This window comes from Pseudophryne corroboree, chromosome 6, assembly GCF_028390025.1.
Source record: "Pseudophryne corroboree isolate aPseCor3 chromosome 6, aPseCor3.hap2, whole genome shotgun sequence".
Lineage (NCBI taxonomy): Eukaryota > Metazoa > Chordata > Amphibia > Anura > Myobatrachidae > Pseudophryne > Pseudophryne corroboree.
This window is the reverse complement of record NC_086449.1, coordinates 180,166,787-180,180,617: the sequence shown is the minus strand read 5'-3', so window position 1 is coordinate 180,180,617 and position 13,831 is coordinate 180,166,787. Positions and strand designations below refer to the sequence as shown.

The window sequence follows — 13,831 nt, the reverse complement described above, 5'->3', positions numbered from 1 at the left end:
ACTACTCTACTACTTGCTGAAGTGATATTTATAGAGTCATAGGGAGAGGACGTGGCTGGCGTCCTCTCCGTTTAGAGAAGAGAGAGACACAGTATACTATTTTGGGGAGCATTATTAGGAGGAGTACTACTATACTGTATACTACTATACTACTTGCTGAAGTGATATTTATAGAGTCATAGGGAGAGGACGTGGCTGGCGTCCTCTCCGTTTAGAGAAGAGAGAGACACAGTATTTTGGGGAGCATTATTAGGAGGAGTACTACTATACTGTATACTACTATACTACTTGCTGAAGTGATATTATAGAGTCATAGGGGGAGAGGACGTGGCTGGCGTCCTCTCCGTTTAGAGAAGAGAGAGACACAGTATTTTGGGGAGCATTATTAGGAGGAGTACTACTATACTGTATACTACTCTACTACTTGCTGAAGTGATATTTATAGAGTCATAGGGAGAGGACGTGGCTGGCGTCCTCTCCGTTTAGAGAAGAGAGAGACACAGTATTTTGGGGAGCATTATTAGGAGGAGTACTACTATACTGTATACTACTATACTACTTGCTGAAGTGATATTTATAGATTAGATAGTGTGACTGTAAGTGTATTATCTGACTTGTGGGGGAGACACTGACAGTGGGGAGCAGTTAGAGTCTGAGAGCAGGACTCAGGAGTACATATAACGTACAGTGCACACTTTTGCTGCCAGAGTCAGTGCCACACTGCCATTGTTGTGACCACACTGACCACCAGTATAATAATATATTTTGTGATTGTCTGCTTAGGACTCGGAGTACCAGTTGCAAGTTGCAACGTGACCTGACCACCAGTTTAATAATCAATCACCACCAGTTTAATATATATATAATTGTATATAATATATATATTGTGACAAGAACACTGGGATAGTGTTTGAGGGCAGGTATATTTGTCCCAGGTTCTTGTCTTACATGTTTTAGAAAATGTTAACTTCTAGGAAAAATGCTTTTTGTTTTGTCTGAACCTTTTCAGTTTGCTGTAAAAGCTGGGTAAAGGCTCTGAGAGAGAGATAAGGCGAGTTCTAGACATTGGGCCCAGTTCGGGTCTTTGGCCTCACAGAGGGCTAATCAGGGTTTCAGCTGTGTAAGTGTGTTATAGTGCTGCTAACCTGATTAGTATGGGCAGACTGCCTGGGAAGGCTGAGGGATCTGTGTGTGAGAGACACGCTTTCTGATGCAAGTGAGCTATACAGTATGTACTTAAGAACTCTGTGTTTTGTTTAGTGACAGTTAGGAATATCTTATGTTTAGTTAGTGCCGGACAGGCAAGGTATTTTTATTTTGGGGTTTGTTTTATTTTCTGTTTCAATAAAACTGGCCGGGGTCAGTTGTACCAGAAACTGGACTTGTGTTGTTCCTCAGCTGCTGCGTGCTACCATATTCCCCAGGAAAAGGCGCCTTGCACCCCTACAGTGTTACAACTTGGTGGAGAATGCGAGCAACCCCGTTCTGCGCATAAGTGAAAGCAGCAGCTTTGTGAGGCCTGCAGAAAACGGTGGTTTATGCAGATACAGCCCAGTGTGAAGTTACTGAGACTCACCCCTGAGGGTTTGATATATGTCTTGGGTGAAAGCAGCTACAAAGCCGCCTGAAAAATCTGTCGACATGGAGGATCTGCTTAAAGCCTTGCTGCAAGCTACAGCGGCTCAGCAGGAGGCCAACCGACAGCAGCAGGTGGCAATGGAGGAAAATAGGAGACAGCAGCAGGTGGCTATTGACGAACTTTACCGGCAACAGCGTCAGGATAGAGAGGCCTTAACAGAAGTGGTGCAGAGCCTTGCAGCCCGGATTGGAGATGTGGCCGTCAGTGCTCCGACCAGCTATAGTTCTATACGGGCCAGTCACTTCTTGCAGAAAATGACAGAGGCTGACGATGTGGAGGCCTACTTGACCACGTTTGAAAGGACTGCAGAGCGTGAGAACTGGCCAAAAGCACAGTGGGCCAGTCTGCTGGCACCTTTTCTGTCAGGTGAGCCCCAAAAAGCGTACTTTGATTTAAGCCCTGCTGAGGCTCGGGACTATGATAAACTAAAGACTGAGATCCTGACCCGCCTGGGAGTCACGCTGTCAGTACGAGCACAACGGGTGCACCGTTGGGTGTACGCCATGGAGAAGCCTCCGCGCTCTCAGATGCACGACCTTATTCAGCTAACAAAAAAATGGCTACAGCCAGAGACATTAACTGGTCCCCAGATGGTTGAAAGAGTCGTCATGGACCGCTACTTGAGATCTTTGCCCATGGTCCTGCGCAAGTGGGTGAGCCATGGAAACCCGGGTACTGCTGACCAATTAGTAGACATGGTAGAGCGGTATTTGGCAGCAGAGGAACTACTGATGACCACCCAGCAACCCATAGATCCTCGACAGCGCCCTTCAGTAAAGACTGGTAAGACTGTTCCGTGGGAAAACGTTGCTGGGCGGTTAAGAGAACGCAAGGCTGGAGAGACTGTAAACACTGGCCCTGGAGACAGGCCAATGGGGCTAGAACGGTCTATGTTGCCCAAACGGGTTGATAATCGTGTGGTTAAATGTTTTAGATGTGGTATGCCAGGTCATGTTGTTGCCAATTGCCCAGTCATGCAAGAACCCATGCAATGTGATGCTGCCTTTGAATGTCGCAGAATGTCTTTCTTTGCTAGGTTAGCCTGTACTGTGGTACCTTCACCTGAGCTGGAAAAACAAATGTGTGATGTGTTCTTAGAAGGTAACCGGGTAGAGGCCTTGCTAGATTCAGGAAGTTTAGTTACCCTCGTGAAAGCTGGGTTAGTGAACCCCTTAAAGGTCCAGCAAATACCTATTGGGGTAACTTGCATACATGGGGATACCCAACATTATGCCACTGCTGAGGTGAATATAGAAACTTGTTGTGGGTCAGCAATGGTTAAAGTGGGACTGGTCCCTACCTTGGTGCATGAGGCCATAATAGGGAGGGATTTTCCTCATTTTTGGAAACTGTGGGAATCACGGTTATCAACAGATGTGAGAAGTAAAAAGCCAGTTGATAATACCGGTGATTTTATGGATGTACGTGGGTCTTCGGAACTTTCTGGCCCTTTGCCTTTTGCTAGTTTGGCTGGGGAAGTGACAGATGGGGAGTCCAGTGAGGACCCTCTTGCCGGGAACAGAGACATAGTAGTTAGAACTGAAAGCGGGCCTGACCTGGAGGTAAAGAAGGATCTGTTTGCGTCTGAACAGTTAAAGGATCCTACCTTAATAAAGGCTAGAGAGAATGTTAAGATTGTTAATGGGGAACCTGTGGTACCAGGTGACAGGGTTACGTATCCCCACATGGCCATCTGTAATGAGCTCTTGTACCACTTTGTCAAAAGGGGTGAGGATGTGGTAGAACAGCTGGTAGTTCCCCAGCCTTATCGGAGAACGGTACTAGATTTAGCTCATAGTCACGTTACCGCAGGACATTTAGGGGCAGAAAAAACCACTGAAAGAGTTTTACAAAGGTTCTTTTGGCCAGGGGTTTATAAAGAAGTGTCTGAATATTGTTCTTCCTGTCCTGAATGCCAGTATCATGCCCCTAGACCCCATTTCAGGAGCCCACTAGTTCCCATGCCTATTATAGAGGTCCCGTTTGACAGAATAGCCATGGATCTCGTGGGGCCCTTGTTAAAGTCTGCTCGGGGCCATCAGTATATCCTGGTAATTATGGACTATGCCACTCGATATCCTGAGGCTGTCCCTTTAAGCACTATCACAACCAAGGCGATAGCTAAGGAGCTGGTGCAGGTATTTAGTAGAGTGGGAATACCAAAAGAAATTTTGACTGACCAAGGTACTCCATTTATGTCAAGGATCATGAAAGAATTGTGCAAGTTATTTAAGGTCACTCACCTCAGGACGTCCATCTACCATCCCCAAACTGACGGGTTGGTGGAAAGGTTTAATAAAACATTAAAAAGTATGTTAAAAAAGGTTGTTGAGAGAGATGGGAAAAACTGGGATTGTTTGTTGCCCTACTTGTTAATGGCCATCAGAGAAGTTCCTCAGTCCTCTACGGGGTTTTCTCCATTTGATTTGTTGTATGGTAGACACCCCAGAGGGCTGTTGGATATTGCCAAAGAGACGTGGGAAGGACAGCCCACTCCTTATAGAAGCGTTATTGAGCATGTAACACAAATGCAGGATAGGATTGCAGCCGTGGTACCTGTTGTCAGAGAGCACATGGAACAGGCCCAAAGTGCTCAACAGAGGGTCTATAACCGGAGTGCCAAGATACGGGAATTTGCTCCTGGAGATAGAGTTCTTGTTTTGGTACCCACTGTGGAAAGCAAATTCCTAGCTAAATGGCAGGGTCCATTTGAGATTAGGGAAAAAGTGAATGAGGTTAATTACAAAGTATACCAGCCGGGAAAGAGAAAACCCGAACAGATTTACCATGTTAACTTAATCAAACCCTGGAAAGATAGGTTGTCTCTGTCAGCGGAGCCTTGCCCTTCGGTGTCTTCACCCCGGTTGCTTCCCGCAGTGAAGGTGTCAGAGACATTATCAGCTGATCAGAACAATCAGGTTAAAGAATTTCTCATCCAAAATAGGGAGGTATTTTCAGAGCTGCCTGGCCGAACGACCATAATAAAACATGACATTGTCACAGAACCAGGGGTCAGGGTTCATTTAAAGCCATATAGGATTCCTGAAGCTCAGCGAGAAGCTATTTCTAAGGAAGTTAAAACCATGTTAGAACTTGGAGTCATAGAGGAGTCTAACAGTGAGTGGTCCAGTCCCATAGTGCTCATCCCGAAGCCCGACGGTAGCATACGCTTCTGTAATGACTTTCGTAAGTTAAATGAGGTGTCCAAGTTTGACGCATACCCCATGCCCCGTGTGGATGAGCTTGTAGAAAGGCTGGGAACAGCCAGGTTTCTCACCACATTGGACCTGACCAAAGGTTACTGGCAAATACCTTTATCTGATAGCGCCAAAGAAAAAACAGCCTTTTCGGTTCCGGAGGGGCTGTACCAGTATAAGATGTTACCCTTTGGGTTGCATGGGGCTCCAGCAACCTTTCAACGGGCGATGGATAAAATTTTGAGGCCCCATAGAAAATATGCAGCTGCCTATTTGGATGATGTGGTAATTCACAGTACAGACTGGGGGTCCCATTTGGTTAAAGTACAAGCAGTACTGGACTCAATCAGAGAGGCAGGGTTAACTGCTAACCCAAAGAAGTGCTGCCTCGCAATGGAGGAGGTCAAATACTTGGGCTTCACCATAGGCAGAGGTCTGATTAGGCCCCAATTGAATAAAGTTGATGCTATTCAAAACTGGCCTCGTCCAGTGAATAAAAAACAGGTAAGGGCTTTTTTGGGAATTACTGGGTACTATAGACGGTTTATTCCTAATTTTGCGACCACAGCGGTGCCGTTGTCAGACCTTACCAAAGGGAAGCAGTCAAATGTGGTGAAATGGAACCCTGATGCAGAAAAGGCGTTCCAAGCGTTAAAAGTGGCTTTGTGTTCACAACCGGTGTTGATAACACCAGATTTTTCAAAAGAATTTGTGGTACAGACAGATGCCTCAGAGGTAGGGATAGGTGCTGTGCTGTCCCAAACCAGAGATGGGGACGAACACCCTATCATTTATTTGAGTAGGAAACTCAATGAGCATGAAAAAAGGTATGCCATTGTGGAAAAGGAGGCTTTGGCCATTAAGTGGGCACTAGATACCTTGAGATATTACCTCTTGGGTAGACAATTCAGACTAGTGACAGACCATGCCCCTTTAAAATGGATGTATGTAAATAGAGGCAAGAATGCTCGTGTAACTAGATGGTTTCTAGCGTTGCAGGACTTTAAGTTTACTGTCGAACATAGACCGGGAACACAATTGGCCAACGCAGATGCATTGTCTCGCATCTTCTGTTTGGGGGCTACAAGTGTTCCGGCCCCTAGGTCGAAACAGGGGAGGGGGATATGTGACAAGAACACTGGGATAGTGTTTGAGGGCAGGTATATTTGTCCCAGGTTCTTGTCTTACATGTTTTAGAAAATGTTAACTTCTAGGAAAAATGCTTTTTGTTTTGTCTGAACCTTTTCAGTTTGCTGTAAAAGCTGGGTAAAGGCTCTGAGAGAGAGATAAGGCGAGTTCTAGACATTGGGCCCAGTTCGGGTCTTTGGCCTCACAGAGGGCTAATCAGGGTTTCAGCTGTGTAAGTGTGTTATAGTGCTGCTAACCTGATTAGTATGGGCAGACTGCCTGGGAAGGCTGAGGGATCTGTGTGTGAGAGACACGCTTTCTGATGCAAGTGAGCTATACAGTATGTACTTAAGAACTCTGTGTTTTGTTTAGTGACAGTTAGGAATATCTTATGTTTAGTTAGTGCCGGACAGGCAAGGTATTTTTATTTTGGGGTTTGTTTTATTTTCTGTTTCAATAAAACTGGCCGGGGTCAGTTGTACCAGAAACTGGACTTGTGTTGTTCCTCAGCTGCTGCGTGCTACCATATTCCCCAGGAAAAGGCGCCTTGCACCACTACAGTGTTACAATATATATATATATATATATATATATATATATATATATTTATAATATTGTATACCACCTACCCGTGGTTTTTTTTTTCTTTCTTCTTTGTACATACTACTATAGTATAGTAGCTTACTGTAGCAGTCTGCGGTGCTGCTGAGCTGACAGTGTCCAGCAGATCCGTCATCAGTCATCATTACCAATACCTAATAAATATATTATCTACCTGTCCGGCTGCAGTACTAGTGATATTATATATACACATACATATATATATTGATTTCATCTCATTATCAATCATCCAGTCTATATTAGCAGCAGACACAGTACGGTAGTCCACGGCTGTAGCTACCTCTGTGTCGGCACTCGGCAGTCCATCCATAATTGTATACTAGTATCCATCCATCTCCATTGTTTACCTGAGGTGCCTTTTAGTTGTGCCTATTAAAATATGGAGAACAAAAATGTTGAGGTTCCAAAAATAGGGAAAGATCAAGATCCACTTCCACCTCGTGCTGAAGCTGCTGCCACTAGTCATGGCCGAGACGATGAAATGCCAGCAACGTCGTCTGCCAAGGCCGATGCCCAATGGCATAGTACAGAGCATGTCAAATCCAAAACACCAAATATCAGTAAAAAAAGGACTCCAAAACCTAAAATAAAATTGTCGGAGGAGAAGCGTAAACTTGCCAATATGCCATTTACCACACGGAGTGGCAAGGAACGGCTGAGGCCCTGGCCTATGTTCATGGCTAGTGGTTCAGCTTCACAGGAGGATGGAAGCACTCAGCCTCTCGCTAGAAAACTGAAAAGACTCAAGCTGGCAAAAGCACCGCAAAGAACTGTGCGTTCTTCGAAATCCCAAATCCACAAGGAGAGTCCAATTGTGTCGGTTGCGATGCCTGACCTTCCCAACACTGGACGTGAAGAGCATGCGCCTTCCACCATTTGCACGCCCCCTGCAAGTGCTGGAAGGAGCACCCGCAGTCCAGTTCCTGATAGTCAGATTGAAGATGTCAGTGTTGAAGTACACCAGGGTGAGGAGGATATGGGTGTTGCTGGCGCTGGGGAGGAAATTGACCAGGAGGATTCTGATGGTGAGGTGGTTTGTTTAAGTCAGTCGCCCGGGGAGACACCTGTTGTCCGTGGGAGGAATATGGCCGTTGACATGCCTGGTGAAAATACCAAAAAAATCAGCTCTTCAGTGTGGAGGTATTTCATCAGAAATGCGGACAACAGGTGTCAAGCCGTGTGTTGCCTTTGTCAAGCTGTAATAAGTAGGGGTAAGGACGTTAACCACCTCGGAACATCCTCCCTTATACGTCACCTGCAGCGCATTCATAATAAGTCAGTGACAAGTTCAAAAACTTTGGGTGACAGCGGAAGCAGTCCACTGACCAGTAAATCCCTTCCTCTTGTAACCAAGCTCACGCAAACCACCCCACCACCAACTCCCTCAGTGTCAATTTCCTCCTTCCCCAGGAATGCCAATAGTCCTGCAGGCCATGTCACTGGCAATTCTGACGAGTCCTCTCCTGCCTGGGATTCCTCCGATGCATCCTTGCGTGTAACGCCTACTGCTGCTGGCGCTGCTGTTGTTGCTGCTGGGAGTCGATGGTCATCCCAGAGGGGAAGTCGGAAGACCACTTGTACTACTTCCAGTAAGCAATTGACTGTCCAACAGTCCTTTGCGAGGAAGATGAAATATCACAGCAGTCATCCTGCTGCAAAGCGGATAACTGAGGCCTTGACAACTATGTTGGTGTTAGACGTGCGTCCGGTATCCGCCGTTAGTTCACAGGGAACTAGACAATTTCTTGAGGTAGTGTGCCCCCGTTACCAAATACCATCTAGGTTCCACTTCTCTAGGCAGGCGATACCGAAAATGTACACAGACCTCAGAAAAAGACTCACCAGTGTCCTAAAAAATGCAGCTGTACCCAATGTCCACTTAACCACGGACATGTGGACAAGTGGAGCAGGGCAGGGTCAGGACTATATGACTGTGACAGCCCACTGGGTAGATGTATGGACTCCCGCCGCAAGAACAGCAGCGGCGGCACCAGTAGCAGCATCTCGCAAACGCCAACTCTTTCCTAGGCAGGCTACGCTTTGTATCACCGCTTTCCAGAATACGCACACAGCTGAAAACCTCTTACGGCAACTGAGGAAGATCATCGCGGAATGGCTTACCCCAATTGGACTCTCCTGTGGATTTGTGGCATCGGACAACGCCAGCAATATTGTGTGTGCATTAAATATGGGCAAATTCCAGCACGTCCCATGTTTTGCACATACCTTGAATTTGGTGGTGCAGAATTTTTTAAAAAACGACAGGGGCGTGCAAGAGATGCTGTCGGTGGCCAGAAGAATTGCGGGACACTTTCGGCGTACAGGCACCACGTACAGAAGCCTGGAGCACCACCAAAAACTACTGAACCTGCCCTGCCATCATCTGAAGCAAGAAGTGGTAACGAGGTGGAATTCAACCCTCTATATGCTTCAGAGGTTGGAGGAGCAGCAAAAGGCCATTCAAGCCTATACAATTGAGCACGATATAGGAGGTGGAATGCACCTGTCTCAAGTGCAGTGGAGAATGATTTCAACGTTGTGCAAGGTTCTGATGCCCTTTGAACTTGCCACACGTGAAGTCAGTTCAGACACTGCCAGCCTGAGTCAGGTCATTCCCCTCATCAGGCTTTTGCAGAAGAAGCTGGAGACATTGAAGGAGGAGCTAACACGGAGCGATTCCGCTAGGCATGTGGGACTTGTGGATGGAGCCCTTAATTCGCTTAACAAGGATTCACGGGTGGTTAATCTGTTGAAATCAGAGCACTACATTTTGGCCACCGTGCTCGATCCTAGATTTAAAGCCTACCTTGGATCTCTCTTTCCGGCAGACACAAGTCTGCTGGGGTTGAAAGACCTGCTGGTGAGAAAATTGTCAAGTCAAGCGGAACGCGACCTGTCAACATCTCCTCCTTCACATTCTCCCGCAAATGGGGGTGCGAGGAAAAGGCTCAGAATTCCGAGCCCAGCCGCTGGCGGTGATGCAGGGCAGTCTGGAGCGACTGCTGATGCTGACATCTGGTCCGGACTGAAGGACCTGACAACGATTACGGACATGTCGTCTACTGTCACTGCATATGATTCTCTCAACATTGAAAGAATGGTGGAGGATTATATGAGTGACCGCATCCAAGTAGGCACGTCACACAGTCCGTACTTATACTGGCAGGAAAAAGAGGCAATTTGGAGGCCCTTGCACAAACTGGCTTTATTCTACCTAAGTTGCCCTCCCACAAGTGTGTACTCCGAAAGAGTGTTTAGTGCCGCCGCTCACCTTGTCAGCAATCGGCGTACGAGGTTACATCCAGAAAATGTGGAGAAGATGATGTTCATTAAAATTAATTATAATCAATTCCTCCGTGGAGACATTGACCAGCAGCAATTGCCTCCACAAAGTACACAGGGAGCTGAGATGGTGGATTCCAGTGGGGACGAATTGATAATCTGTGAGGAGGGGGATGTACACGGTGATATATCGGAGGATGATGATGAGGTGGACATCTTGCCTCTGTAGAGCCAGTTTGTGCAAGGAGAGATTAATTGCTTCTTTTTTGGTGGGGGTCCAAACCAACCCGTCATTTCAGTCACAGTCGTGTGGCAGACCCTGTCACTGAAATGATGGGTTGGTTAAAGTGTGCATGTCCTGTTTATACAACATAAGGGTGGGTGGGAGGGCCCAAGGACAATTCCATCTTGCACCTCTTTTTTCTTTAATTTTTCTTTGCGTCATGTGCTGTTTGGGGAGGGTTTTTTGGAAGGGACATCCTGCGTGACACTGCAGTGACACTCCTAGATGGGCCCGGTGTTTGTGTCGGCCACTAGGGTCGCTTATCTTACTCACACAGCTACCTCATTGCGCCTCTTTTTTTCTTTGCGTCATGTGCTGTTTGGGGAGGGTTTTTTGGAAGGGACATCCTGCGTGACACTGCAGTGACACTCCTAGATGGCCCGGTGTTTGTGTCGGCCACTAGGGTCGCTTATCTTACTCACACAGCTACCTCATTGCGCCTCTTTTTTTCTTTGCGTCATGTGCTGTTTGGGGAGGGTTTTTTGGAAGGGACATCCTGCGTGACACTGCAGTGACACTCCTAGATGGGCCCGGTGTTTGTGTCGGCCACTAGGCTCGCTTATCTTACTCACACAGCTACCTCATTGCGCCTCTTTTTTTCTTTGCGTCATGTGCTGTTTGGGGAGGGTTTTTTGGAAGGGACATCCTGCGTGACACTGCAGTGACACTCCTAGATGGGCCCGGTGTTTGTGTCGGCCACTAGGGTCGCTTATCTTACTCACACAGCTACCTCATTGCGCCTCTTTTTTTCTTTGCGTCATGTGCTGTTTGGGGAGGGTTTTTTGGAAGGGACATCCTGCGTGACACTGCAGTGACACTCCTAGATGGGCCCGGTGTTTGTGTCGGCCACTAGGGTCGCTTATCTTACTCACACAGCTACCTCATTGCGCCTCTTTTTTTCTTTGCGTCATGTGCTGTTTGGGGAGGGTTTTTTGGAAGGGACATCCTGCGTGACACTGCAGTGACACTCCTAGATGGGCCCGGTGTTTGTGTCGGCCACTAGGGTCGCTTATCTTACTCACACAGTTACCTCATTGCGCCTCTTTTTTTCTTTGCGTCATGTGCTGTTTGGGGAGGGTTTTTTGGAAGGGCCATCCTGCGTCACACTGCAGTGACACTCCTAGATGGGCCCGGTGTTTGTGTCGGCCACTAGGGTCGCTTAGCTTAGTCATCCAGCGACCTAGGTGCAAATTTTAGGACTAAAAATAATATTGTGAGGTGTGAGGTATTCAGAATAGACTGAAAATGAGTGTAAATTATGGTTTTTGAGGTTAATAATAATTTGGGATCAAAATGACCCCCAAATTCTATGATTTAAGCTGTTTTTTAGTGTTTTTTGAAAAAAAACACCCGAATCCAAAACACACCCGAATCCGACAAAAAAAATTCGGTGAGGTTTTGCCAAAACGCGGTCGAACCCAAAACACGGCCGCGGAACCGAACCCAAAACCAAAACACAAAACCCGAAAAATTTCCGGCGCTCATCTCTAGTCAAAATACCGATGCCTGAATCCCGACCGCCAGAATGTCGTCAGCGCCGCCACAGCTATTCCCACTCCTGGGTGTCCATGACAGCGAGCCTCCGAGCCACCGAGCCTGCAAGCGGCTTTGTTCCGCTCGCCCCCCTGCCGGCATTCTGGTGGTCGGTATTCCGGCCGCCGGGATCCCGTACCTAACCCATTACAACACGTGATTTCATTTATTAAGCCTGTTAGATCCCCTATGGTACAGTCAACGGCAAACATTTGTATCAATATGTGGAGAACAGTGTGTTTTACATGTAGTGACGGATCTGGTTTGATAGAGTGCACAATAGAAATGTACCAGAGAGTAACATATTTGACGACAGTTCATCGATCTCCAAGAAGATGGCATATTTACCAGGTGAATAAATCCTGCAGCAGTCAGCCAGCAGCTGAGGAAAACAGCGAGGAGGTTGGAGAGTTTGATGGCAGAGCTGTCAGGAAGAGAGAGATGGATCATATTCTATATCTGTCACTGCGCTCGCACTATCGCTGCACGTAAATTACAAATCTTCAGATTCGTCTCCTTTCAGAGATTTATTTGGAAGATTATTTGCTACTGTATACACAGAGGAGGAATAATATTAGACTTGCGTCGTAAAGAATTTTCTGCCTTATTAAACTATATTACATTTTCCTGAGCTTACACACAGAATGGGGACATTTTACTGCAATTAGGTGCATAATCTCCCTATTTAACAGTAACTAATGTAATGTTTCATGTTCAGACAGCAGAGGGCACTGTGCTCCTGTATGACAGTACAAGACTGCTTTACAGAACCTCTATTGAATCTCCCTGCCTTTTGTACAAGAACAAAGCATACTACAGTTTACTGTATTTGAAATTAATATTGAAATATAGGGCAAAGATCATGGAATAACCATACATTTATTTTCTTCCTTTTAGTTTTAGGGTTAATATGCTAATTAAATTCCATAAGGCAGTTCAAGATCCAGATTTGTGATTGTAAGGCTTATTGCCAAAATTCTGTCTTTAGGTAACATTTATATGTGATGTAATCCAGCACTTACTATAATACGAGTGGTGATTCTCCATGTGCTTCTAAAATCTGAATAAATCCTTCCACTGATTCCAAGCGGTGATTAACTCTTAATGCAGCTGGATTTTTTTTTTTTTGTATGCATGTGTCTGCTTAAGCATTTTTTAATGTGTAAAAATATGCTTTATATTTGTGCGGTATAGTTTAAAGTAGAGAGTTCTGTGAGCAATACAGGTCTGATAATAGGTAGGGGAGGCACCATAGGCAAATGCAGGTGGGGTTTCTGGTTGCCAAGAAACCCACCTCCTCTTGGCCAGTGGCTAAAATTATGACAATAGCAATAGTATATATTCCGATGACTAGAGTTGTCCCCACAACATGATGTTTAAGGGACAGAGCAGAGCTGCTGCACATGCCCAGTGGTAGCAGTTTCTTCTACCAAGTTTACTGTTTGTGTGAATCTGAGCACTCAATCAGTGCACTGGACCAGAGAGTAGCTGCCAGGAAGAAGAGACAGGAGCATTACCATGAGGTGGGACAATGCGTGCTTAGAAAGTGCAGTTCTGTCTCCTGCTGGTTCTATCATGTTTTTGTATTTATTTATTTATTATTTATTATGGCATGTTTAACCTTTTCTTGACCCTTATGTTATTTATATTAGTTAAATATGTTTGATACAGCCACCTGTATGTTTGATACAAAGGCCACCTATATTGTTAAATATTAATACAGTATTTCATGCAGTATCCAGTGTATAAAAAGAGCAATGTGTACATTAATGTCCAGGGTCGGTAGTACAGTAGGTACTTCTATGGGATGCAGTTGGCATCACGGCAGTCGGGATGCCAGCAGTTATAAAACCAATGCTGAAATCCCAACACCACTCGGAATACCACCGCAGGAACACCGGCTGCTGACACCTGAAGTATCAGGGTGACGGTTAGGGCCCGGGGGGAGGTTAGCGCTAGCCATCACCCCCTCAGTCTTAGCCCTAGCAGCCAACCCAGGCGGGTTAGGCTAGGGGGCAGGTAAAATAATAACCTCCTCCCCTGTCTGCATTCTAATTATCGGGATACTAGTGTCGGTCATGTGACTGCCGGCATCCTGACTGGCGGTATAATGTATCACACCCACTTCTACCACTCCCCCAGACTCCC

At 46.2% G+C, this 13,831-nt stretch overlaps 1 protein-coding gene across 7 annotated transcripts in view; it reads right to left on the bottom strand.

Moving 5' to 3' along the window:
* The window catches only part of KCNU1 (potassium calcium-activated channel subfamily U member 1), a 513,844-nt gene that overhangs the window by 413,460 nt on the left and 86,553 nt on the right, over positions 1-13,831 (bottom strand). For all 7 annotated transcript variants that reach the window (XM_063925441.1, XM_063925446.1, XM_063925442.1 and 4 more), the window contains one exon: positions 12,032-12,107. In XM_063925441.1, coding sequence (XP_063781511.1) covers positions 12,032-12,107 — 76 coding nt within the window. The remainder of the gene's footprint in view (positions 1-12,031; positions 12,108-13,831) is intronic.